Source organism: Manis javanica, chromosome 10 (assembly GCF_040802235.1).
Source record: "Manis javanica isolate MJ-LG chromosome 10, MJ_LKY, whole genome shotgun sequence".
NCBI classification, from domain to species: domain Eukaryota; kingdom Metazoa; phylum Chordata; class Mammalia; order Pholidota; family Manidae; genus Manis; species Manis javanica.
In genome coordinates this window covers 117,710,807-117,738,328 of record NC_133165.1, presented here as the reverse complement: position 1 = coordinate 117,738,328, position 27,522 = coordinate 117,710,807, and the positions used below count along the sequence as shown (strand labels likewise).

The 27,522-nt window shown below is 60.1% G+C and overlaps 1 protein-coding gene across 6 annotated transcripts in view; it reads right to left on the bottom strand.

Annotated features, from left to right (window-relative positions):
• The window catches only part of TAFA5 (TAFA chemokine like family member 5), a 168,515-nt gene that overhangs the window by 41,544 nt on the left and 99,449 nt on the right, over window positions 1-27,522 (bottom strand). For 5 of the 6 annotated variants that reach the window (XR_012121665.1, XR_005058136.2, XM_073214066.1 and 2 more), the window contains exon 2: window positions 18,081-18,230. Coding sequence is in view for 4 of the 6 variants with exons in the window: in XM_073214066.1 (XP_073070167.1) it covers window positions 18,081-18,230 (150 nt within the window). In the remaining 2 variants the exon portion in view is untranslated. Of the gene's footprint in view, window positions 1-1,394; window positions 3,451-3,968; window positions 4,052-18,080; window positions 18,231-27,522 lie in introns of those variants that run through there. The other variant, XM_073214065.1, reaches the window with a different exon arrangement.

Genomic DNA, 27,522 nt, shown 5'->3' with positions numbered 1-27,522 from the left:
AGGCCCATCAGGTAAGGCCCGACAGCCTGAAGAGGGAGCACAGGCGGAGAGTCAGGGGTGCCGTCGGGGCCCGAGAGAGGGAGATCCGTGGGATGAGACGGGTACGCGCACCGGAGGAGTACCTGCCACTTCCCGACTTTGTCTCTGGTCCTGGAAGCAGGCTTTATGCCCATTTATGGATGGGAAAACTGAGACTCAGAGAGGTTAGGGGCTGCTTCAAAGACACACAGCCACTGACCTCAAGTCCCATGAGTGGAACCCCAAGTAATTAGCTCCTCGCTCCAGCTTGCTCCCCAGTCATCAGATATTGCTTGGGTCTTGGAAAGAGGCAGCTTCTCTCTTGCCCCGCAGCCTGGGCTCTGGGCACACAGGGGCAATGGCTGAGCTGCAGGGGAGGCGTGCTCCATCTGGGTCTCTCAGCCACTGTCTCCCCTGCAGTCCAGGGTGCCGTGCTGCTCCCCCCGGGTGACTCCCTCACACATCTGCCTGCCAGTGCGTGCCTGGTGGGAGAAGGGTCGCGGACTCGGACTGCGGGGCCCTCCTGGCGCTGCTCTGTCCTGACGTCCGGGATGCGGACAGACCTCAGGGGCCTCGGTGCACTTGCTGCAGCTGCGCTGGGGGGCCGATGGGGGGCGCAGGGCACGTTCTGACGTCCCCGCGAGTGGGGGCCGGCGCAGGGGACAAGCCCACATCCAGCTGAGGACTTCCATGTTTCTCAGCAGTGCACCCCAAAGTCAGAAATGTCCCAGGGTGGGAACAAAGGTGATGCCTCCAACACTGCTCCGTCACTGGGGCTTCCAGGGGTGCCCTGCAGCGCAGACGGGCATAGGGAGAGGCGTCACTCGGGACCCGTCTGTTGAGTTGGGAGCCTCCCCGCTTCCTGTTCCTGGGGGTCCCAGCAGGCCAGCATTTGACCAGGGGCCGCCTCACAAAGGGCACTGCTCTTCTGTGCTTCCGCAGGAACATGACCGTCAAGTGTGTGATTTAAGAAGTGTGCCCGATGGCACGTGCCAGTCCCCCGGAGCTTTCTGCATTCCTGGAACACAAAGATCCTCCCGGGTCTCCTAGTAAATACCTGTGGGTGATGTTCCCCCGGCCTCCTAATTTATGGGTAATGAGCAATGACAGTTTGACTTAACAAGGTCTAGAATTTTCATTCAAACAGATAAGTTAGTCCTGACTGTCCCAGCCTTTGGAAACAGTGTCTCCCTGCTGTATTTATTACACAGAATATAGTCACCAGGGGCCTGTAAAGCTGCTGCGGAGAAGCTGCTGTGAATCATAGTCCCCATCATGGAAAAAAAGCCCTCATCCAACACTGGAGGTGCCTTCTGGCTGGCAGGGTTGCAACAAAATGCCGCGACCCAGCGTCTTCCCACATCCTGATGAGACGGCAGATTTGCAGGCCCATTGCCCAGGAAGCTCTGATCTCTGCTCTGTGCGGCCAGGAGCTTCGACCTTGGTTCCAGGCCACGCTGGTGCCCCAGGCCGCCGTCCCCAAGCCTCACTGCAGGGTCAGGCCTGGGCGCAGGGCCCACCTCTGCCAGCGCTCTCCTGGGTCTGAGCTGACAGCCAGCCCTGGGCTTCCAGCAACACGGGAGCTCTCACGGGCCCGTTTGTCGAGGGCCCACCTGACCTGGCCTCTGAGCACCTTTTCAGCCGTCCATCCTGGGGGCTTCCTCCAGCAAGACCCTTTATTAAAAAAGTCCAAACCTTCTCCATCTACCAAATCACTGTGACCTTGTCAGAGGAAAAATGTTCTCAATAGAGGAGTTGCAATAAACACTCCATTTATTTACCATAAAACCACAATTGAGGACAACCACCCGCAGATGCACAGGGCCGATTACAGGATCACTGGCAGCAGGCGCCTGTCCCTAGAGCACATTCACGGCCCAAGAGTGGTCAGGAAGGGCTGCACGAGCTGCCCCCAGACAGGATCTAGGTGCGTGACCCGAGGCCATCCCATTCACGATGCTGTCCTCTGTCTTTCCGTGATTCCACAGGCTGGAGAGCTGGCCGGGACAGGCTGCCAGGACCGCATACGGACGAGGGGCCGGGGTCATGGTTTTCCATTCCCAGATCCCTGAATGGAGAGGCCGGCTCCGGCAAGAGACAGCACGGCTTGGGAGGCCTGTCTGGGTTCAAAGCCTGAGCTCTGCAGTCTCCTGGCAGCCATGCTCAAAGGACCCTCGGTCCTGGGCTCTTCTCTTCTCCAGGGGCCCCCACACGCAGCCCTGGGGGCCCTGGGGGTGTGAGGCCATTCGGTGGAGGCCGGCTCCAGTGGGTGGAGCCGTGAGAGCCTGGCTGGGTTGATGTTCGGCTCTCTCCTGGCCAGGGACTGAGCTGACGCGAAGGTCCCAGGAGAAGGAGATGGACACACGCTGCCCCTCCAGAGAGGACTTCTTGCTTGCTGGTGGCAAAGAGCCAAGCGGGCTTCCCACAGGGACCCAGAGGGATGTGCAGTGTGACTGGGTCCAGGGTTCCCTGTCGATGAGGCTCCATGTGCTGAGCTGTGGGGGCCCACTCACCACTTAAGGGCTTTGGCGATGAATCCATGCCCATCAGAGCACTAGGATTTTCTCTTTCACCTTGATTAGTGTCTCAAGGCAAGCACCCCAGGCCTCCCCTGCTGTGGCCTCGGGCCAGGAAGCCTGTGACTCAGGGCAGCAGGTGGTGCTGCGGGCGCTCACCAGCAACTCCCATCCTGAGAAGGACGCGGCTGCACCCCCAGGCCGGGGGTGGCTGGGACACACGCCATCCCAGCTCTCCGGGGAAACTCGGCAGCCCTGGAGGCCAGAAGCCGATTACTTCCGTCAGCAGTCAGAATATAAGAAAAATTGAATTAAACGGGTGGCAACTTATAATGCAGTGCAGGCGTTCTGAGAGCATCAATATTCAAACAAAGCCCATGAGATAAACAAACATCAACAGGAGAGAGCCAGCTCAGAAGCCAGACGGAGCGTCAGCGCCAAAGACGGTCACCAACGCGCAGCACCATGTCAGAGCCAATGAGGACGCAAGCACGTCAGGACCGCAGGCCCGGCTATTTCAGGAAATGTGATCTTATTAGAAGTCTCCCCCTCTTTCCTCTCCTCCCTCTGGGTCGGCCTCTGGGCTCTTGGAGGCCACGCCCCTCTTCCTATGGTGCGGACTCACCTCCTGGGGAAAGACTATTCGTCACACCATCCGGGGAGGTCGCCAGAGGGGGTGCAGTGACCAGCAGGGGCCAGCGTGGGCCTGGTGCAGGGGGCATGGCTCTGGGCTCCCTGCGGGCCCGGGACCTTGCCCCCTGCACCGAGCTCCTCACTGGGTAACCACTTCACCCGCCTCCTGGGAAGCCCGCCACACCTGGGCAGGGCCCTCAAGGGCCCACGTCTGGCTTCCCAGGACTGAGGAGGGGGCACTTCCAGAAGAGGCTGTGCGGTGATGTCTGCATCTTGGAAAACGCTGGAGAGGATGACAAGTAGGGTGGATGGGGGTCGGGTGTGCGGGCAGCAAGGGCACGGGGCCCCGGTCCTGTCTCCAGGCTCCCCTCTCTCCCACGGGGCTGGCAGCCACTCTGCAGGGTCCCTGATGCCCCAGGTCACCCCGTCCGTGAGGGCTGTGCACCAGCTCTGGCCTGGTAGCAGCGCAGGCCACAACTCTGAGGCTGCCTAGAAGTCAGCCACTCCTCCAGCGGGGGCTCCCCCACCTGACCCCGGGGCGCAGACTGGGGCCAGCTCCTCACCTCCCCCCTCCATCTGCCAGACCCCCTGGCATGAAAGGAAAGATGGGCAGCTTGCCGCTGGCCTCAGGGCTGTGCTGCACAGAGCCGGGGGCCCCAGGTGTCCAGCCATGGGACAGGCTACTCCTGGGCACCAGTGCCCTTCCACCTGCCGCAGGGACTCTCCCCATCCCTCGGAATGGCCCCCAGCTGTCTGTGGGGTCCCCACCCACATGGGCAGTGGGTCTGAGGGCAGTGTCACCTTTCCATGTGAAGCTGTCACGATGGGTGCAGGACATGATGCATGTGGCAAATGCAGTGCACACACACTGAGATGAAACCCGGCTGTAAAGGGATTTGGTTAGTGACAGTGTGTCCACGCTGTGACCAATGCAGGATGCTAAGCAGTGGGGGAGCCCTATGCAGGGAGGACAGGCACGTGGGAACAAACACCACCTCTGGCCAGACATCATGGAATAAGAGTTCATGATGGGGGCCCATTTCTCAGCAGGGATGGAGGTCAGTGTACCCCCCCGAGCACAGAGCTGGAAAAACACGGCCCTGGGGTCTGCTGCCGGGCTGTGGGGCTGTGCGGGACAGACCACCCCGCCGTCTGGGTGCGGCTCAGCCGGACCTCTCTCCAGTCCATTCTGCAGGAGTCCAGCTGCTGGAGAGGCTGCCAGGAGGACTACTGGCCGGGGACTCCCCAGGGACCGGTGACCTGCCTCTGTGGAGCCTGGCCAGGGTGGGGCTGGACACAGAGCATGGGCACCAGGGGAAGTGGGGGCGTCCTCACTGCAAATTCCACCCTGTGATGTTCACGAAGATGGGGAAGGACAGAGGGAATCAGATATTCTCTGAGTTCGTCAGTGTTCCAGGGCGAGGGGACGGTGCGTGTATGTGGGGACCTGAGTGTGATCTCAGCCTGGCTCTCAGCTGATGAGGCAGAAGAGATGATTAGCTAATTAGGTAAAATATAATCAAGGATAAGACCCATCTCTTCCAATCTGCCACAAAAACGTGTTTTAGAACTTTACATAAAATCATCGTGAGTAAAAAAGGCTACAACTTTTTAATAAATGATGCTGGATCTGCTGGACATCTACGTGCACAGAAAAAAAATGATACTTGAAATTGATCTCTGACCACATAAAACATTAATCAGGAGGGGATCACAGGCCTAGATGTACAATGTAAAAGGATAGAGCTTATACCTCCATGACCTTGGGATAAGGTCGTATTTCTTAAACTGGCCACACAATGACTAAAAAGATTGACAAATTAGATCTAGTTAAAATTAAGAATTTCTACTCATCCAAACACAGCAGTGAACAAATGAAAAGGCCAGCCCCGGATCGGGGATGGTGTTGCGAGTGCAAGGACACCCGCACCTCTTTTAACACCAAGGGTCCCTGCACCTCTTTTAACACCAAGACAAACCACCAGAACAAGGGAGCATAAGACTCAAACAGACACTTCCCAAAAAATGCAGTCCAGGTGACCAACAGGCTTGTGAAACCACACTCAACAGTATTAGTTAGCAGAGAAATGCACACCGACACCCCATGGAATACCATCACAGCAGGATGGCTGACCTAGAAAGACTGGCAATGACAAAGGTTGACAAGGACACCGAGCAAACAGAGCTTCACATGTTGCTGCCGGGGGCAAGTTCAATGGGGCAACCTCTTTGAGAAAGGCTCTGGCAGCATCTACTACAGCTGGTTCACATCTCTGCCACTCCTAGGGATGTGCCCAGATAAATAAGGGTGTGCACCTGCGAAGAGACATACACGGTTACGCTCACGGCAGCTATATCCATAACGACTAAAACTTCAACGTAACCTAAACACCCATCTTGCATAGAACAGACAAATAAACTGTGGTACAGCCATAGTGTGAAATTCAACACAGCAATAAAAATAACACAATATCGCTAAACATGGGTGATCTCACAGACATGGGAAAAAGCCAGACAGAGAAAAGCCCGCGTACATAACTGGCTGATTTCATTAGTGCAAAGGTTCAGAACAGGCCAGTCTGCAGTGGCAGCAGTGGGGCACTAGATGGGAGGGCATGGCTGGGCGGGGCTGTCACTTAGAATTTGGGTGCATACTTGTATGTACATCTGAACACGTTCACATGGGCCTCTATGAATCTGTGTCACTGTGTAGACACAGATTCGTGGTGTCACTGGAAGTGGCCCGATGCTGGAAGCAAGACCATTTCATGAGACACGGCTGCGTGTATGTAGCCCTGATGTCAGGACACTCCCTTGAATTATATGGGTTTCAGAGGCAGCATTCAAAGGCAATGAATACTCTTAAAATTATGCTTGCAGTTTTGTTTTGTGGCCAGCAGGAGGTGCTGGAGACTGAGCCGCCTGTGTGGAAACACTACACGGTAGTGTACAGGACCCTGGGGCAGGGGGGCCCTTTGCAAAGCCCTGCTGTGTTGAGTCCCAGGCCAACACTGGAGGAACCCTGGTGCTCAGGGGACAGCACAGGGCAGAAGTGACCAGGTAAGGTCACTTGGGAAGTTAGGCAGAGGCCCTGCAAGGTGAGAGTCTCCCAACCCTGAGTGGGCCCCCTTGGCCCTCCACCCCAAGCACTGCCTGACCTCAGGAGTGGCACCCTGCTCGGAGCACATGGACGCAGACTGTGAGTAGCACACCTTTCCCAGTCACAAATGAAGTCCCTGCCAAGTTGACTGCTCCCACGGTGCACCAAGGACACTTAAAATGACAGGAGGTAAAGACCCAACATGGCAGAGGCATGTACAGGGCCTTCTGACCCATCCTGAGAACTGCTCTCGGCCAGCCCCCGACGTCCCAAAGGCCCCACATCCCTCCCGAGGCCCCCTGTGGCCCCTCCAGCTTGGGAGGTGGGCACGGCCGCTTCCTCTGCTGGCAGCCAGGTGTGGCTCCTTGGGAGGCACCGCCGCCCACCCTCCCAGGCTCCAAGCTGCTGGAGGAAGGCCTTCAGCCTGCTTACCAGCTCTCACCCTCAGAGGACAGCAAGGCGACACGAGGACATCTCGGTGCCGCCTCAGGCTCGGAGCAGCCGTCGGGACTGCTGCCACCTGGCATGTGGCCGAGTCCTGCGTCCTGAGTGGCCTTCTCGCCTCTTCCCGTGACCCTGCGCACCTTCATGCCCACAGGTGAGCCCCCCTACCCAGGGAAAGCAACAAGGCCATAAGGAGAAGGAGGAAGAAAGCAGGCAGGGGAGCCAGTGGCCCCCCCGGCCCCGTGACCCTCCAAGGGGGGCTCCTGAGCTGAGGACGGGGGTGGGCCCGCACCCTGTCCCTGCTCTCCGGCCGGGCCCCACGCTGTGACTGTGATGGGGCCTGTGGCCGTCTGCTCCTGGGAGCGGGCCTGGTCCACTGAGAGGGAAGGGGCCCTGGGGGGCCAGCTTCCGTGTCCTCTCAGACGCAGCCTAGAAGCCGCTGGGCTGTGTGCCGCCATCCCCCCAGGGCCCTGCTGCACTAGCCAGGGTGGCCGGGGCACCTCTTTACTCGCCCAGAGCCCAGAGCTTCACTGGGACTGAGGGCAGTGCTGGCCAGGACGCTGAGCACTGGTGGGAACCTGACCGGGGTACGCGCGTGGGCAAGGGCACAGACAGGTGGTGGGGGCCTCCGCCTGTGTCCCCCATCTGCAACCACCACACCAGGCCAGGGGGCTCTCCACCATGGGGTCCAGAGGGCACTACGCCATAACTCTTGAGACTTTGCCCATGACAGCTCCTGTTGCCTAGCAGCTGGCAAGTTGCCCTGCCCAGTGACACCACCTGCTCCTGACAACCACAGCCCCCATGATGGATGTGGGTATCACTTCCTCCAGGAAGCCTCCCAGGGATGCTGCAGTCTGAGTCCACAGTTTCCTTCTCTGGGCTCTTGTCCTGTGCTTCCTCCACATGCATTGCAGAGCATGGTCAGTGCCCTTTATGCCGGACCCCTCTCCCTGAGGCCACTGGCCTGGTCCTTTCTCCCTCTGCACCAGCCTCTCACATCCGGACCAGCTCAGTGCTGCCAGGGGCATTCCCAGGAGGAAACGGTGACTTCCTGCATGGCACTGAAACCCCAGCACCCCTCTCTGCAGCTGACTGCCGGGGGCCTGCTCCACCCTTCACGCAGCCCAGTCTCCCGTCTCTCAAAGGGGGGCTGATCACAGTGCTTCCCCCATTGGGTGCCTGTGAAAAGAAAATGACTCATTTAAAGCCTTTGGTAAGGACCTGGTGACAGCGTGAGCCCCCCACATGCTGGCAGTTAACTGTTCACCCTCTGTTACCCTCACCTCAATGGCGGTGCTTTGGGGAGGCTGAAAGGAGTCCAGATTTAAAGTCCACCCGGAGAGGCGGGGGCTCCGGGGCCGAGCACCCTCCTGCCTTCCTCCCCGGGTTGACAGAGCAGCTGGCAGTCCCAGGATGGCAGGACTGCCTGGGGGGCCTGGGCAGGGCCTGGCGTGACAGGATCTCACCGCCTCACCACGAGGTCTGCGGTGTCCCTGAGGCAGGGAGGTGGACCAGGAGGAAGGTGGCCCGAGACCCGCCTGGTGACCAGCGCAGACGACCGGCGCCCTTCCCCGAATGAAGTCGCAGGGGCCCCTGCTGATGGTCGCAGTCAGAGCATGTGCGTTCCCAGCACACGCTTTTCCCGGTTTCCTGGAGAGAACTTCCTCACAGATATTTCAAAGATAATTCTCGTAAAAGCTGATTATTGTCCAATGCTGATTAAAATGTAGAAGATGAAGAGGGTGACATTATAGCACAGCTCTCCTTCCTAGCTTTCAGCAAACTGGCACTTGTTTTATCAAATTTATTTTTGAGTATTTCTTTTTGAGGCTATTGTCAATGGAGCTGTCTTCTTAAGATCATTTTCAGATTGTTCCGTACCACTGTAGAGAAATTCAATCGATTTTTGTATATTGATCTTCTCTCCTGCCATCTTGCTGAAATCCTTTGTTCGTTCTAAGTCTGTGTGTGGCTTCCTCAAGATTCTCTTTATAAAAGGTCACAGCATCTGTGAAAAGGTAACATGGCTTCTTCCTTTCCAACCAGGATGGCTTTTATTTATTTTTCCTGCCACCTGCCCTTGCAGGACTCCCAGGACAGTGCTGAGTGGAGGTGGCGAGAGCAGGCGTGCTGTCCCGTTCCCGACCTCGGACAAAAGCATCTGCTCTTCCCCCACCGAGTACAATGCCACCTGCAGGCATTTCATAGATGCCCCTTGTCACATTGAGAAGTTATCCTTCTTCCTAATTTGTTGAGTGTTTTTATTATGAAAAGGTGTTCGATGTGGTTTAATGTTTTTTCTGCAGTTATCGAGATGATCGTGTGAATTCTGTTCTTTATACTATGAATGTGGGATATTACATTCATCGATGAGCCAGCCTTGCACCCTTGAGGTAAATCCCACCTGGCCACGATGTGCGATCCTCTTAATATGGATTCAGTTGTTAGCATTTTGCTGAGGATTTTGGATCTATGTTCAAAGATCTGTAGTTTCCCTGAAGTGTCTCCGCCTGATAAGTTTGGCACCAGGGCGACACTAGTGTCATAGAGTAAGCTAAGAGGTGTTTCTTCTTTTCTTTTTTTCTTAGAAGGGTTTGAGAAGAATTGGTGTTAATTCTTTAAATTTCTTCTTGAGCCTGAATGTATGATTCCACTCATCGGAGAAACCAAATGCTGGCAGAGTGGCTCACGGAATCCCTCTGACTGGCATCCGCACAGCGGGCGGTGGGCAAGGAAGGCCCCTCTCCCTCTCCCGGGTCTGGTGATCGGAGTCCCCCCTCTCTCTCTCATCAGTCGAGCTAAAGCTTCATTAGTTTTGTCTCACAAAGAGCTCACTTGGTTTACTTGACGCTCATTGTTCTTGTATTCCTCGTTTCCTCTATGTCCGTTCTGATCTTCACTATCCCCTTCCTTCTACTTAATTTGGGTTTAGCTTGTTCTTCTCGTTTCTTAAGGTGGATATCTTTGTCTTCAATATAATTTGTTTACAGGCAAATTTACACAATTTAATTTATAACAATAGCTGTATATGACAGCTCACAAAATTGCTGGAAATTTAACATAGGACGTTCACAAGTTAGTGCACGCCTGCTTCAGGACATGGGACAGTGGGCAGGGGTGGCCAGCAGACCCCAGAAAGCAAGCAACACCACGCACAGGGCGTCACGGCCCCGCGCAGAAAGCCAGGCAGGCTGCGCCTCCCTCTCCCTCGCTGCTGGCTCTGCCCACGGCACAGAGAACACAGGTGACCGGCTGGAGGCCACACAGCTGCATAAAACACACACACACATTTCTAAATACACATGAACCCTTACACTCACTTTCTAAGTATCGAAGCACATAAAAGCTTTTCCCCCCAAAGACAGGTCTCTGTCTCCTTTTCTTCCTGCCCCCCCCCTTCAGAGGCTGTTTCCTCCCAGAGACTGGGGTAGGGGGGTCTAGACAGTGCTGGGCATGGACGTGGGGTGGCCACTCATTCATGAAAGCTGCTAACAGTCCCCCTGAGAATCTGGGGCACCACCAAGTCCGCAGAGCAACAGCAGGTAGGTGCGGCCACCTCCCTGGGACGCAGTGCTCAGCACCTCCAGGAAGCCTTCCCAGGTTCCCACTGCTGCGTCTGCCCTGCTCGGCGCGTTCAGTTTGCGCTGCCCTGTGCTCAGGCTTCTGCCCGCCCCCCATGTTCAGCGCTGGCGCCCAGCTTACCTCTGCACCTCCCAGGCTGCAAGGCCAGGTGCAAGGCCAGGTGCTGGAAGATGGGCAGCTCACACCCACCCCTCCCCTTCCCTTCACACCAGACTGAGTTCAACTGAAGCCCCATCCTGCTCAAAACTGGCAGAAGTCTGAAAAAATGTAAAATCTTATTGAAATCTGACGGAAATTACAAGAATGGGAGAGACACAGCGGGGGGAGCCCACGCGCAGCAGAGGGGCCAGGAGGTGCAGGGAATATTCTTGGGCAGCCACAGCCTGGCGTCACCCTGGGTGTCTGTCCCTCCGGCACCACGTGACTGGGGGGAACAGCATGCGGGGGCTCACAGAGCAGGGGGTGTCCTCCGGGGGCAGGGCTGGCGGGTTCCCCCTGAATGGAGCATGACCAATACCCAGTGTGCACCCAGCACAGTGAGGCCTGCCATACAGCACCCGGCCTTGGTGCCCTAGGCTTTGGGGGCTTGAGTGGATACTACAAAGCATCTCTCCCAGGCCTGGAAGGGACACAGTCCATCTGAGATCATACACCCACCCAGGTGCTTCTGACCCTCCTGCCCGGGAGGCCCCCTGAGCAAAAGGAAGCCGGCATGGGGACCCGCGCACAGAGGCCTGGGGGACAGAGGCAAGGACGCCCACAGCCCCCCACCCAGGCGCCCGCCCCTGACCCGGCCGAGCAGCAGTCTGGCCAGGTGTGCGCCCGCTGCCTGCTCAGCTGCCCCAGCCCGCTCCTGCCGCCCTCTGCGCAGGGCCTGGAGGGTCAGATTTACCCAGCAGCCAGGCTGCGTCTGCTGACACACACGCACCCCTCTGAAGGCCGGCACCCCTCCCCCTTTCCCACCTGCACGTCCCCAGTGGTCCACGGTGGGGAGACCCCAGACAGGACAGCACAGGCCCTGATGGAAGGGTGCCCTGGGGCAGACATCAGATGGCCACGCAGCCACTCAGTGGTTTTCCCACAATAAAGGCAGCAAATTCTGGAAGTGCCCCAGGGTTACCTGCCCGAGATCGGGGTCCTCCCTTCCCGTGAACCCACTCAAAGCAGAGGGCCAGCGTCAGGGCCGCCACACCCCGTGGGGCAGGCTGCAGGGGCGACGGCACTCATCCGGGAACCTCTGGGGCTGGGCCGCCCTCAGGGTGAGGATGCCGGCTGGGGCCTGCAGGGCCCCCTCACCACAGGCCATTTTCCTGGGTTCCTGGGGTTCTGCCCACATCCCCCACCTGTCCCCAGTGAATCTCTGCTGGCAGCTGGCCTGGGCCCCATCAGACCTGCCAGTCCTGGAAAGCGACAGGCAGGAGGGATGCTGGCTTCTCCAAGTTCCCCGCAGCTTATCACACACGCCCTCTCTCCCGTGCCGGTTCAGTGGCTAAAAGGCCCCCGGCAGCAGCGCGTGGGCAGCAAGTGTCACTACAGCTCCGACACCATTGGAATGAGCAGCAGGCTTCCTGGCACACCTGCCAAACTCCATCTGCTCTCCGCCTGGCACACTGGCCGGCGGCCCCACACGGCAGCGGGGCCCGAGACACAGCGCCCGTCTCGGTGACTTGGCTTCCGGCTGCAGCCTCCGGAGGCCTCCAGAAACCCGGGGTCTCTCTGCGCCAGCAGAAGGGAGCCGAGGAGTCTTCACGGGGAGGGCAGGAGACCTTGGCACACCCAGCTCTTCCCAGGGACCGTGACGCCGTGACGCTTCTGACCCCACAGAGGACAGAGACGGGCAGGGGGAGAGGCCTGAGGACCCCTGAACCTGTGCAGCACCCACCTGGCTGCTGCTGGCCCACCTCCCGGCCGGGCCTCTGGTGCTTCCCCAGGTCTCCCCCCTGCTGGGGAAGGGATGCGCCCCCAGGGTACAGGCCTCAGCCCTGCCTGCTCTGCAGCCCCCAGGGTGGGGAGCGGCCCACCCCCTCTAAGCCCCAGTTCTGGGACTTACAGCCACTTCCAATCCATTAGGCACCCTCCATCCTGCCCACCTGCCCTTAAGTGGTCACAGGTTTCTTCCCCTTTGCTTTAGCCTCTGTGCACCAGGTCCACCTGGCCTCCCTCCCCCACAGACCAGCTGGCATGGTGCTGCTGCGGGGCCACGGGCCTGGACTCCCCTTGCCCACCTGCAGAGAGCCAGGGCAGAAGTGGGGCAACACGAGGAACCCGGCATCTGCTGGAGCCGAGCACCCAGCCCTCCACCGCGGGCTCTCTGGGTTCGTCCAGCTATTCGCTTTTCCCTGTGTCTTGGGACATGGACACGAGCACTTCACCACCAGGGGTTTGAGGAACGTTCATCCAGACTTGCTTCTCCTGCCCAGCCGTGCGGTAGGAAGCCTGGACCCTGTGCCCTGGTCCTGGTCACCTGGTAGATTGGGCAGTGCTGGCCCCCTGCCCCTACCCCACCACAGGCAGGTCCTGTCCACCCTTCCCAGCTCCCCACCTCATCACATTCTGGGTGGGTGCTATGGGCTTTCTTGAGTCCAAACCCACACACTGCGCAATTCGCCTGATCATGTACTGCTCAATGGCCTTCGGTGGACTGGTGGGGCAGCCCGTCCCATGTAAGCAGAGCCACACCACCTCCGCCCTTTGTGTCTGGCATCTTTCCCTTAGCGCGAGGCTGTCAAGGTTCATACACGTTGAAGTGTGTGTGTGTGTCATGCCTTTTTATGGCTCAATAATGCCCCATTACACGGACACACTGTGTTTCAGTCACTCGTCCACTAACGGCCACTGGGGCTGTTTCCACTCTGTCTGTCAGGATCACTGCTGCTCTGACCATTTGTGTACAAGTGCTAGTGTGGATATACGCTTTCGTTTCCCCTGGGCACACAGCTGGGAGTGGCATTGCCAGGGCACACGGTGACTCTGACGTGGACCATTTCCCGAGGTGGCCACACCACCTCCATTCACGCCACCGGTGAGTGAGGCTCGGGATCTGCACATCCGCACAGCGTGGCCTCACAGACTCTTGGGCCCGAGCTGTCCCGGCGAGCATGGGGTGTTCTCACTGGGTTTGCTGTGCCCTCCTCATGACCGATGACGGGAGCGTCAACCCCTGTGCTTATTGGCAACTCTGCACATCTGCTTTAAAGAAACTTCCATGCCGATCCTTGGCCCATTGTCAAATCGGCATGTCTTCATGTTTTTGGGTTACATCAGCTCCTTACACATTCTCGATGCCTGTCCCTTATCAGACGCTGATTTGCAAGTATTTTCTCCCCTTTCGAGGGCTGCATTTTCACTTCCCTCATGGTTCCTCTGAGGCACACAAGTTTTCAGTTTTGATGAAGCCCTGTTTATCTACTTTTTCTCTTGTTGCTTGTGCTTTTGGTATAATATTAAGAATCTTTTACCAAATCCAAGGTCATGAAGATTCACCCGTTTTCTTCTAAGAGTTGTATAGTCTCAGCCCTTCACATTTAGGTCTTTGGCTCATACTCAGTTAACTTTACGTATAGACTGAGACAGGGACCGGACCTCATTCTTTTGCACTTGGACAGCCAGTTGTCATGGTGCATTTCTTGCAAAGACCAGCTTTCTGCACTGAATGGTCTCAGCAGCCGTGTCAGAAATCAGTTGATGCCATCTGAGGGTTTATTTTGGGGCTCTCAATTCTCTGCACCTGCATCTAAATGAGGAGGCCTCTCAGGGCTCCCTTCTGGACTCTCTTCTGGGTCTTCGCTTCCTCCCCAAGGGCCCCGCCCCCATCCAGGACCACAGCAGCCGTGTGCACAGGCCCCATTCCACACCTCCTCCGCAGAGCACAAGTTTGGGACCTGTGTGCCCCATGCACTGCTGGAAAGAATGTGAATGGAAAAACGTGGTTCCCTCCATTGCGCATGGTGGGTACCAGTTCTGAAAGGGTGCGTGGACATTGCATCTCATGTGCAGAGCGTGAGGACGTCCAGTTCTCCCCCTGCTTGTGGGTGAACACAGGGGCTCGGCCTGCAGGCACCAAGACAAGCCTCTCCACTCCACACCTGTGGCCCGTGGCATCCCAGGAGCCCCTGGAAAGAAAAGGTGAGCTGTGGGCTCCAGCCCTCGTGCACAGGCACAGGACACAGGTGCACTCCTTACTCAGGAATATAAGGGTCATCTGGAGGACGGCAGGACTCCTGGCAGGTGCCAGTGGCCAATCCCACCAGCCAGAGGGGCCCGGCAGGACCTGATAGAGCCTGACTGGCCACGAACAGAGGGGACCCATGATTCCCCGAAGCCTCTCCAGACCATGTGCCAGCCTAGCTTGCCCTCCCTGCCCAGGGCTGCTGTGGCCCTCGCAACAGGCCTGTGTGGAGCTGAGCCACGGGCCTGCCTCCCCAAGGCTCCCAGTGGACACCTGCAGCCCCAGCCCGACATTTCCACCTTTTCCTTCCACCCCCACTGCAGGGGTGGCACTGCTTCAGAGACACATCGCCCCCTCCTGGCCCCTGGGCACCGTGCTGCTTTCTTCACTTTGGTTTTCTTCAGACAGCTTCACATGAACTCAGCTGATGGGATGAAGAACCTCCACTTATAAAGAAAGATACTGCTCCAGGGAGGAGGAGAGCTGGCCATGGACGGCTCTCTGCTGTACACTGGGCAGGGCTGACCCGGGGACAGGGAGCGGCCTGGGGACAGGGCTTCAGTCCCCCGGCAGCACCCTGGGGTCATCGAGACCACCCACACTCCTGCTGCCGGGAGGAGGGGTGCTCAGGGCTTCACAGCAGCCGGGACATGGTGTGGGTAGCTTTGCCCAGCCCTGTGGACCCAGCTGGTTGCAGTGTCCATGGCTGGGGCAGTCCTCAGGAGAGGAGTTGCTCCCGCATTTGTGTACGAGGACAGGAAGCCTGGCAGAAATGGTGAGGTTTGTTTTAGAATCCCTTTTCCTGATGGCTCTCTAAGCTAGAAGGATTCCAGGGCTGGTACATGCAGGCTGGGGAGAGGTTCACCCTGGAATACTTCGCACATGGAGACATGGCCAGGAGTTCCCCTCCTGCCACTGGCTCTCTCCATTCAGGAAGGGAAGCTGCTTTCCTGGTGAGCTCCTCTTCATCCCTCAATACCCTGCTCAAATGCTCCATTGTAGATACAACATTACCAAAGCCCTGGGCAGAAGAGACAGCAGTACTGTGGGGTCCCGCGGTTTGGGCCCCAGCTCCACAGCGCTGCATGTCCTTCCCCCACTCAGGAGGACCGACCGTCTTATCTGAATGAACAGGAGATCAGTAAGCCAGCTGATAATGAGTAAACCACCACACAAACACATTCATTCCCAGCGTCTCAAGCTCCATGTTTGCTGAACATGACAGGGTGAGCATAAAGCACCCCAACCTGAATTCCACCACCGTGTGAAGCTCACACGGAATTCCAACCACCCTGACATGGTACACGCTTTCTCTTTAGCAGACTTATTATGTGGAAGCTTATTATGCACACAGAGCAGGAAAATAGAAAAGCAAAAATTAAATTAGATGGCAGCCGGAAAATGCCCACTGAGCAGAAATGCGAGCTAACTAATTTGTTTGGCCTCCCTTGAAAATGGCCGGGGTTTTAATTTGGGTCTCTGGGACCAGCTCCTGAGGCACAGGACGGCTCTCGGGGAGACAGGGAGAGCGAGGCTGCAGATGAGCAGACCCGGATTCAATTAGGAACCAATTCGGAGCCCACTCTCCCCCAGGCTCGGGCTGAGGAAGGAAGGGATGCCGCGACCAGCCTCTCTCCGAGCTGTGCCGCCTCTTCCTCCCACCCTGGGAGGGTCAGTCACTGTCCTGGGCCAGGAAGGCGCTGGCCCTAGACGGTGGGCTTATTCCACTTACGGGAGCGGGAGGCAGGTAGGAGATGGTGGGGATGGACTTGGGTCTCTGCGAATGAGGATGGCCACCCCCTAGGCCCAGGTTTGCGCGCAAACCGGGGTCGGCAGAGTGGATAGAACTGAGAGCTGCACGCCTGCCTGTATAATCACATGCCTTTTATGGGGTGCCGGCAGGTGATGCTTTTAATAAGGATGGACAATGGGTTCTTAACAAACTGGCTCCAGTGATCGGTTCCTCCCGCTGCACATCTGCCAGAGGCACCATCGGCCTAACCACCCAGCTGCTGGCCTCTACCACAGCACGCAAGGTCACCCTCCTCCAAACTGCCCTCCAGGCTAGCATTCAAGGCAGGCTGCATGGGCCGTGGGAACCAGAGAGCAGCAAAGGTGGGGACTGGGGTAAGGGGTCAGCTGAGCGCTTGCTAGGCCTCCAGGGTACTGCTAGGCACCCCAGGCTTGGCCCTGAGGGTATACGGGGCTCCTGGGCTGGGAGTGGTGCAGGCTGGGTCTGCCTCCCTCGGGTCCCCGGTTCCTCACCCCATGTCTTCCGTCTCCTGCCAGGGCCCAGTGGGCTGAGAGCCTGGCCAGAGGCCCCAAGCAGACTCGCTGCCCAGCCACATACCCAGACAATACCAGGACAGACACATCAGTGACTCTGGGTGGGGGGTGTCCCTGATCCCAGCCATCCCCCAGCCCCAGGTGGCCTCAGGGTTCTGCTGATCCCTTCAAGGGCCCTTTCTCACTCTGGGGCCACCCTGGACCCACATGGCTCAGAAAGCCATTGCCGAGGTGATGACAGCACCCACCCCACATGGCCCATCTCCGCTGTTTCTGCACCTCTCAGCTGCTGTGCTCTGAGCACTCACCACACCTCAGCCCTGTGGTGGGAGGGCCTCCAGCCAGAACCAGAAAACCCAGCTGGGGCCCAGCTCTGGGCAAGCCCAGCACATCCCTCCCCACCCCCAGGACAGACTGGCTGTGCCCCAGACCCAGGCACCTTGACATGCTGTGACCCTGTCCCACGAAGCGCCCTGCGCCCCCATGAGGCCACCCACCCCAAAGACCCCGGGCTGACAGGAACAGCTCCTGCTGCCCAGGCCACAGGACACCCCACAGCCACCCCAGGGGAGGGGTGTCTCCACCTGCCCTGCCCAGCTCCGACACTTCCTGCCCGTGGGGAGGCCCTGCCATCTGTCGTGGCTCTCCTGCTGACCAACTGGGCTGTGCTAGCCAATGTCCCACCCCGTTCCCCCGCGTGACCTGCAGTGGCCCCGTCTACCAGGGTACCACCCACGGCGATACCCTGACAGCAGCTGCAAGGGCCTCCCACCCTGCCTAAGGACCGCCAGGTTCGCCCACGGGCACCACTTCATGCAGGTGCCTCTAGCTTAAGAACACTGACCAGGAGCATTCACCGCGAGACATCTAGCTTCCTGGCCACGCGCTACGTCAGCACCAGCCCACCGGGCTCACTGGCTCATCCTCAGAGCCCACAGGGGATGCGGCTCTGGGCATGCCACCAAGCTAGGGTGGCAGGTGCTGATGCCTGCCAGACCTGGAGGGGAAGAGCCCACCACCTGCCTGTGGCATCAGCCAGAAACCCTGTGACAGGTCACCATGGCCATCCAGCACATGGCATGGCCCCTGCCCCCTCTGCCCACAGTCACACCAAGGGGCTGCAGCCTCCAGACCAGTAATCCCCAGGGGACCCCAGCTCCGAGCCATACCCTAGACACCTCAGCTGCAGCCAGCCTGTGGTCTGCATGTGCACCAGACAAGGCTGCCCAGGGAGCAACTGCTCCGGAGGAGATGCCTGGCCCTGGGCCTGACTGGAGAGCAGGGGCGTCAGGTGGGCACCCCCAGAGGGGCACCAGTCATGGGCTCTTACCGTCCACGCAGGCGGGCCGGGCTCTCGTGGTGCCTGCGATCTGTCCCTTTCTGCATGCACAGCGAGCTGTCTGCCGGGCGATTGTCCTCCGAGGCTGGCTGCTATCCCGGTCCAACGTCACAATCTCACATGTGCCGGCGGCCAGCTGACCTGTGAAAAGGCACAGATGTGGCTGAGTGGCTGGCCCTGGCTGTGGAGGGGCCCACCCAGCTGCGTGGAGGGTGGACGTTTTCCAGGGGGGCATCTCAAACCCCTCCAGTGGTCCCGTGGAAGCATGCTCGGTGAGAGCCGGCACACCGGCCAGGCTGCTGACCCGCACTCCCACGTGGTGTGGTGTTCCAGGCCCTGCCCCAGCAGACAGGAAATTAAATGTGGCCCACTCATTCACACCCGGAAATGAAGGGCCTGCATCCCAGAGGGAGGGAGCCCAGCATTCAGCTCAAAGGAACCTGGGCCACACGAAGAAGGCGTCGCACCCACACTGGCCTGAGGGCCATGGAGACCTGCGCAAAGCCGCTCCCAGGTCTGCTAACGTAGGTACAGAGCCAAGGGCAGGGAGACCCGGCTGGAACCCCCACCCCAGGCAGTCCAGGCTCCCCACACAGGCTGGTCCCCCCAAACACACACATATACACATATGCTGCACAAAGACACATAAAGTGCAGATGTGCACACTCTACATGCCTGTCAAATGGACATGGAGCACATATGACATGTTCATACTAGGGGGACTGAGGTGCGAACATGCCACGCACTCACAACACACAAGTACACATGGAGACACTGGTACAGTATACATGCGACCCATGTAGACACACACATGCACACACAGATGCTCATACAGGGTACATGGGACCTGTGAAGATACACAGGTGAACATGGATGCATGGAAACACACACACAGGTTCACATGGAGACTCACACTGTGCACATTTAACTCATGTAGGCATGCACGGAAGGCACAGAGCTGCTCATACACACACGCAGGCATACACGGCTACGTGGACATGCCCCTCACTCCTGCTGCCCCCTGTGGACACTGTCCCTGCTCTCCAGATCTCAGCCACCCAGGGGTACAGGACTGAAGGTGGTGAGGCCCTTGGTCTGTCCCGGGCCCCAGCATGCAAAGAAGGAACACATTTCATTGGAAGGTGACAACTCAAGGGCCCTGCCTCCTCATCCTCTACTCGTCCCCCGAGTCCCAGGGAGGCCAGGGCGTCCTGCCTTCTTTCAGACATCTGCTGCCTGTGAGACGCAGCACGGCCGCCATTAGCAAATGTGAGATACTAACACTGACCATAAAGAAGGTGCCAGCACCAGGCAGGGCAGTCAAGGTAAAAATAGGCCTCCTTGTGCCATGGCAGCTGGGAGGTCCCGCCCCAGATGCCAGCAGCCCCGTGCCCCCTCCCTGGAGCCCAGGCCCCTTGGCACTCCCACAACCTTGGGCTGCCCCTTAGCCACCATCTCCCTTCTGGCCGTGCAGCCACAGCTCCACCTGGGCGCCCACCCTGCAGAGCCATGCGGAGTGCCCCCCACAACTGCCATGCTCCTTCATTCCCTTGACAAACAGTGCCAACTGCACGCTGTCCTCTGTGTTGGGCCTGGGACCACGGTGTGAGCAACAGGACAGCACTATGCCTCAGGGGCTCCTCCCAGTCAGGGTGACGGCCTCATAGACACATGGACCAGCCCAGCCTGGTGAGGGTCAGCAGGGAGACAGGATGGTTGTGGGTGGGGGACTCCCTCTTTCAGGGTTTTCATATTGAAAAGGCAATAATGTGATCATTTAACAAAAATGAAATGACAGAAATTTTAAAAAGGAAACAATCTCATGGTGAGGGAGGTCCAATGCAGACACAGCTCACGTGCCCTGAGACCACCCTCCACCCGCTGTCAGGGGATCTGCACTCATAGCCAGCACAGGGACCTCCCATGAGGCTGACCGGCACACCTGTCCGCCACCTCCCCCCGCCCTCAGGGCGGGACCAGGGGGTGGAGACACCTGACCAAAGCTGTGAACGTTAGACACATGCGGCGGATGTTGACTGGGCTGCTGTCGATACTTTTCATCAGGTTTTCCGGTCAAAGGCATTGTGACCCACAGCCCAACGGCCATGAGCGTCCACTCTCCAAGCCCCCATGTCCTCCACACATGGTCCTGCTTGGCAGGCCACACTGGTTCTGCTGCTCCATCTCCTGGGTGCAGCCACCCCGACGGTGGTGAGGGGCACCAGGGAGGCCCAGTGGGGACCCGCAGATGCAAATGCGCAGATTGGCCCTGGGGGAAAGCAGGGACTCTCTCAGGAGGTGCTCCCCAGACTCAAGAAGGCCCTAGATGGCCTTCCCACGCACTGCCCTGAGCCTGCAGGGGGCGGCCTGCCGGGGCTGGAGTGGGAGACCCAGGTCGGGGCGGGGCAGCTGGTGCAGGATCCCAGCTCCTGCGGACCTCTCCCCAGGGCCTGAGCTCCCCCCCGGGCTAAGGGGCAGGAGGACAGGTATGGTCCTGAGCTGGCCCCTGGGCCCTGGCGAGACCCCTCCTGGGTAGGTTGGGTAGGGTGCCCCTCACTGGAGAAATCAAAGGACTGATGAGGGCAGGAAAGCATCTCCAGCCCCACAGGACCCAGCAGAGACACAGGAACACTGCAGGCCACGTGGGCCTCATCACGGAGACCCTATAGCGCCCTGCACCTTCAACAGGCATAGGGGCCTCCGGAGTCTGTGCCAAGGAAGGGTGAGGGGACTACCGCCAACTGGTGTGTCACGGTGACAAATCAATGAGCCCCTGGCACCCTGGGGGTGCTCCTGGCCTTCGGAGAACTTGGTGGGGACGCTCCCTTCCATGGTGCGGGACTTCAGGTCGGGTGGACCCCTGTACTGCATTCTGACGCTGACAGTGCACAGCTGTCACCGAGGCAGGGCGCCAGCCCGCCCAGTCAGCCCCGGACAGACATCCTCACGGCTCGTGTCCCGCATCTGTGCCTGCCTCATTTAAAAGTGGTACACGATGAGAAAATATTAGCAAAACCAGGAGAAAAGATCTACAGAAATCACAAACAGTGATGGGGCGGCACCCGCCTGGGGGGTGAGGGTGGGGAGAGGGCTGCTCTGCAGCAGGTCCATGGCCACTGGGCCCTGACGGGCTGGGCCAAGCCCCGCCCGTGCCATCTCTGCTACATGCTGCAGTCAGTCTGTCTTGGATGTTTCATCGTGAATTAAAAAGCACTAAATGAAAGTGTGCTGTGAGGTGGGCGAGACGGTGCTGTGGTTCCACAGGCCGCACTTTGTGCGCTACCCCGGGCCCAGCACCAACTACGAGATCACTATTATTACTGCCTTTATCATGAGCGGAACTCACCAGCCAATATGACCGAGGCCGAGAGCCAACATGAAGAAAACTTGGGAGGGACTGGCAGAGGCGTCAGAGCTCCAGGGCCCAGGAAACCATCCATGCCGGGCTCCCCATGTTTGCTATCTGGACACCCACGTGTGCGCACCCCACCATGTCCAAGGAGCCACACTCTGGGGCAGATGCTCCCCCAGGGCCTGCCTCCCCCACGGTGGTGCTGGGACCCCTGACAGTCTCCCTAGCAGGAGGTCCTGGCAGGCTCACGCAGATCTGCTCTCCCAGCACGACAGATGCCCACTGCAAGGAGCCCTCCTTGCTGTTCCAGCTCCAATTGGCCACACGCTTCTCAGCTGGCCAAGGGACCCCAAGTCCACAGCAGTGGCTCTACTCATGTCATGGGGTGGGGGGCCCCTGCCCACTCCCCACCTGGTGGGCTGGCCCCACTGACACTGGGGTGCACTGGCTGGGTCACTGTGCACCCCTTCCCCGTGACCAGTGGAAGATGGTGGCACTCAGCCAGGCCCCAAACCTCACATTCAGGCCCGCGTCTCCAGCCCAGGCGCCGACTCCAGGAGGGGGTGGCACCGCGCATGGAAGCAGGAGCCTGGTGTGCAGGCCGCCTCCCCACACCCGGGGTAGCCATGCCCGTCTGCCCTGGGCCCGCTCCTGCGCTCGCCAGGGCGCCGCCCAGGTGGGCTTTAACCCCTGACCACTGAGACACTAGGTAGGACCGAAACACCGACAAGGCCCTCGTTCAGCCCGGCTGGGGCCTCACGCTTCCGCGTCTGAGGTTCGGCGGCCCTCTTGCTCCGACGTTCCGCTCACCCGTACACCCTGCGCCCGGAAGGAGATGCTCCCCACGCCTACCGTCAGTCAGGTCAGAGCAGCCCAGCCTGCGTCACGACGCCTGCGTCAGGACGCTGGGTCACAGCACACGTCAGAGAGCTACATCACGACGCTTGACATCCCCTCCCCAGCTGCGCCCCACCACCATCCAGGATCGCAGGGAGGGAGCGCGCGGTACAGCAAGGGGCGGCCCCGTGACCGTGGCCACCGTGCGCTCGCGCGCTGTTGTACTTCGCTCTCCCATCGCCAGTCTCCCCCTGTGCCTGATGCACACACCGGCTTTACCGCAGGCCCGCATCTATGGGAAAGGGCAGCGTCTCTAGGGGGACGGAGGCGTCCCCGCGCCTGGGGGCTGCTGTACACTGAAACCGAGCCTGCTGCAACCCCCAGCACCAAACCCTCTCCCGCAGTTCGATTTCAACAGAGCCAGTTAAACATGTGCAGCAGCTCGCCAGGTCCAGCTCCCCGGGGGCGGGATGGGCACGGGCCGAGGATTCCCTCTGCGTGACGGCACGTGCGGGGAGACGAAGAAAGCAAGTGACACTAAGATCTACAGACGGGCCTCCTCCTGCGGCCCAGCACGGGCAGCTGTCCCAGGACACTGCGGCTCGGGCCTTGGTAGGGTGGGGGCCTGGCCTGCCTGCTGTAGGGTTGGGTGCAGGACCTTCAGGCTGAGCCCCTCCCTGGAGGAGAGGACTTGGAGGTCCACGGAGGGAAGGTCACAGCAGGGGTCATCCCAGCTTGGGTGGCCCTACAGCTTCAGGAAGGTGCCTGCTCGGAAGAGGACAGCGTGCCAGCTGCTGGCCCATAAACAAGGGGATGCAGGTGACAGAGGGGTGTGGCCAGGCAGCCTCAGCCGGGGAGCGCCCCTCCTGACCCGCCAGGCAGTGTGTACTACAACGTCTCCAGGGCCACCCTCAGCCTGTGCCTCTACCCTCCAGCTGGCAGGCTCCCCGCCTCTGTGTCTGGCGGGTGCTGCCCTCCCTCTGGGCTGGGAAGCCTCCAGCATGGCCACACTCAGGCCCTGGCAAACCCCACCTCTGAGAGATGCCCCCCGGCAATGGCCTTGAGGGAGGTCAGGGCTGCATCAACTTGGCCCTTAGCCCCACTGGCCCCTCCACCCCACAGCTGAGCTTCCCAGCTCAGCCCCGGGATTGGGTCGCTGGCGTGTGGCCCCCCCCCAGAGGTCCCCACTCAATTCCAGCCATCTGGGACTGACTCGTTGCATTCGCCTGCAAACAGGTCTGGTGTGGAGTATCCTCCGGTCCACACCGGGCCCTCAGCGACCCTGCATTGGCTTTGCTCATGGGGTGGAACACGTCGTGTTTGCACAGATGGTTAACCCCACACTACCCCACGCAGGACACCTGCTTTCCTTCCACCCCTTAGAGGTGGGCCTGGCTCACCCTGCTCCCCTCGAGTTGAGCTGAGCTCCCCGCCGGCCTGCCTGTGAAAAGTAATATGATCTCCAGCAAAGCCCAACATCTCATGAAAACCCCGAGTTCACCAACCTTGTGCCAGCCTGCTTCCATCACATACTGCCCTTTCCGACCCCTGCCACCTCAGCTACCCTGGGCAGCCCTCCAACCTGGGCTGCACCCCCTGCCCAAGCCCAGAAGCCCATGAACAACTGGACAAGAGAGGTAGGTGGCACCCCCTCCCATGGCTGTGTGCACCCTTCCAGAGCCTTCTGCCGGCTCACCATGAGGGCGGGGGATCACCCTGACCACGGCCTTTCCTGTCCGGTGGCCACCCGTGGATCGGAAAGCGTGGCAGTGTCCCGACAGCAGGCAGACTCTGCCGGGAGGGCGGAGAGAGCCCCGGCGCCATGTCTGCTCAGAGGGCAGCCGCGGAAGGGCACGGCAGCCAGGCTCCTCCTCGCTGCGTGGCCGTGCTCTCTGAGAGCTGCGCCCTGCAAGCCGGGAAGGAGTGGGTGGAGGGGCTACAGGAAAAAAGGATAATGACCATGAGCACTACAGTGGGCCTGCTCTCAGGGCCTCCCCAGGCGAGACCGCGCACCAGGAAGTCCTCTCCGGTGGCTTCACAGATGGCCCCGAGTCAAAATCAGCATGCTGCCCCCTCTGCGGCCCCTCCCCGGTGAGGCGGGCGGGCAGTCCTGCACCTGCCAGCACACCTCAGGGAGGAGCGGCGGCTGCGGCACCCTGTGATGGGAGCACAAGGAAGCCGCCGCCCTGCCTCACGCCATTGTCGTCAGTGCCACAGAGGACAGGGTGCTGCCTGGAGGCGGGGTGCTTGTCCTTGAGACAAGGGATTTCAGAACCACCTGCCACCTCAGCGGGGATCTTGGCTTCAACATGGAAATGCAGGAACCCCTCAAGGGCCATGGAATGCCCTCTGCAGCCACTGTGGGGAGGTGAGCATCGCAGAACGACCCAGGCCAGGCTGGCAAAGCCGGGGAGAGCGGCTTGAGGTCAGGTGTGTGATCTGCAGGGCTGTGCTCCACCCTGGAGAAGGGAGACACCAGCTCCTCAGATTCAGGGTCCTGGCCCCCATGCCAGGCTCCCCAGGTCTCTGGCCTCTGCTGGCACCCCAGTGCCCTGGAGTCTTCTCCCCTGGCTGTGCCCTCACCAGCACCACCTGCAGGGAGCACCCACTCACCCATTACACCAGGCTGCCCCTCCCCACTCACCCTGCAGGAAACGACACTGGGGTGAGCTGGGGTCACCGCCTGTCCCTCCAGCCGCAGTGAGAACAGCCCACTCACCCAGTGACAGTGGGCTGGGCCCCTGTGTGGGGTTGCGTCCTCTGTACAGGGGTAACACAAGGGAGGTCGCCCACTGTGGCCAGCCCCACCTTGGCCACCGAGCCAGGGCAGAGCCCCCACAGCGGGTACCCAGGCCTCTCCTGACGGGGAAAACTAGGCTCTGCCGAGGCCCTGAATGGGGGTCCAGGCTCCAGAGCAGGACATATACAGGGGAAGCTGACCTCTGGGCATAACTCCCACCCCCATGCCCACAGAGGTGTTATCAGAGGCACGAGGCACAGAGCCGGTGGCAGCCTTGGTCTGCTTGTCTGTAAAATGGGCCAGCACAGAGGACACTCTCCCCCCACCTGCATAGAGACCCAGATGCCATGGCGAAGGCAGTGGCCCCAAGGGCTGGAGCTGATGAGACCTTCTCTGTCACCAGCCAGCAGCCCTCCTAATGGCCCAGCTGCCCAACGGGCTCCAGGACCGCAGAACTGAGGGTGAGGGAGGGTGTTACAGACAGCCGGGCAGCAGGCAGGAACAGCCCGGATGCTGGCTTCGGGAGGGCAGAGCCTGGGGCAGAGTCAGGCAGCAGGGGTCAGCTGAAAGGAGGCACACAGCCTGGTGACGAAGCCATAGGGCTCTGACCTAGTCTTCATCTGACCGAATGGCCTGTGTCACAGAGATGCTGCCCTGCAAGGGAGCTTGGGGCAGATGGCCTCAAGTCCCAGCAGTCAGCAGGGCCCTTCTGCTCTGGGCTTTGGGGGGGGTCACAGGCACTGGGGGGTCAGAGGAACTGGAACCCGCCCCTGGTGCCCTGGAGAGTCCCCCCTCACAAGGACACAAGCCCAGGATGGTGCTGCTGCCAGTGGAGCCCCTAGTGCCTGCTTCATTCAGCCTGGCCTGGCCAGCAGAGGGGCCAGGACCCCAGACACAACCCCAGGCTCCCCCCTGGGCCCAGGCATCATCCACTGTGACTGCGCTCACCCGACCTTCGGGAGTGGCAGGGCCTTGGGGCCCTCTGGCCCAACACCTCCTCCCTGGGGGCAGCAGGGCAGGGTAACCAGGCCAGACCCCTTCCCTGGACTGTTTCTGAAGGAGTGCATGACCCCAGGCGATATTCCGAAGCACCATCCCACTGGCTGGAGAAGCTGCAGGGTATGTGTCCTCCCCAGCCCAGAACCCCCCTTCCTGCGGGCATTCCCCAGGCAGCTACACTGCTGTGCCCGATTATCTCAGCAAGGAGGGAGGTTTGGGGGCTCCCATGGGGCTGGCCCTTGGGCCGGGCTGCCTGGTTCGCAGGATAAACCAAAGGGCTCCGAGTCCCTGCCTGCACACTGCCCTTCCCCTTCCTCCCAGGTCCTGGGCTCCTCCGGGACTCTGCCGACCTGTGGGCAGGCCCCACAGTCCTGTTCCTCTGCTGGTCTGCGGGCCTGTTACGGAGGGACAGCTCCAGTCACCGGGCACTGTCACGCCTCCCCTCCGTCCAGCAGGCTGCCAGCCAGTAATCCCCATTAATGTGCCCATTAATGAGGCACTGCCTGCCTGGCAGGTCCACGCACAGCCCAGGGCCCGTCCAGAGCTGGACTGGAAAGCTGTTGGCACAATATCATGAATGCTGGGTGATTACATGCAGCGGCTGCCTTCACAAAGGTCAATAGAAGGTGCACTGCGTGGCTCTCCGATAAGAGCATCCTGCGCCTGGTGGGGGCTGCAGCAGCACCCGGCCACTATCACCAGAGGGGCTGGGAAGCAGGGTGCTCCTTGTCTAGGCCCCCCTTAGATCCGGCCCACCCCCCGCAGGGTGCCCTCTGCTGGTCAGACCCAGGGTGCCACACAGCACAGGGCACAGGGCGACAGTCTTTGGGGAGCTGAGCCCCACCGGAGAATCTGGAATCTGCGGTGTCGGCAGCAAAGGGAAGGCCTTGCTGTGGCCCCCAGGCCCTGCCCTGGCCCCCACCCAGGCTGGTCAGCTCCTGGCCTAGAGGCCCTCCCCCTGGGCGGGGCCTGGCTTCTCTGGCCTCCTCCCTGCCTGGCAGATGGGACCCGGAGCCCAGAGGAGCCTGTTGAGTCAGAGCGGAGGATCCCTAGACGGGGCTCAGGGAGCCGTGGAGCTGGTGCCGACCATCACTGGAGCCTGGGGGCCACCCACCAGCACCCGGGGACCCTCTCAGCCTGGCCCCGCTGTCCCGTGTCACTGTCCCTGTGAGCAGCAGACCGTGGACCATCATGTGTCTGGACAGGGGGTGCAAAGTGTGGCTCCCTGAGCCCCGTGGCCTCACGTGGCCGCGGGCTGTCTGTCCTGATGGGGGACTGAGGTCCTGGGAGATGGCGGGCGGCTCTCCAGGTGTGCTGAGGACAGCAGGCGTTCAGCAGCACAGGGGTCCACCCACCCCCACCAGGAAGCCCACGTTTTCAGACCTTGCATGGTGCCCCCGGAGCCGGGACCACCCAGCGGAGAGCCCAGGCACACCTGGGACCCCACCCGGGACCCCACTACCCAAGCACATGGTCCTGCTTCAGTCAGAAGTGGGCTCATTTGT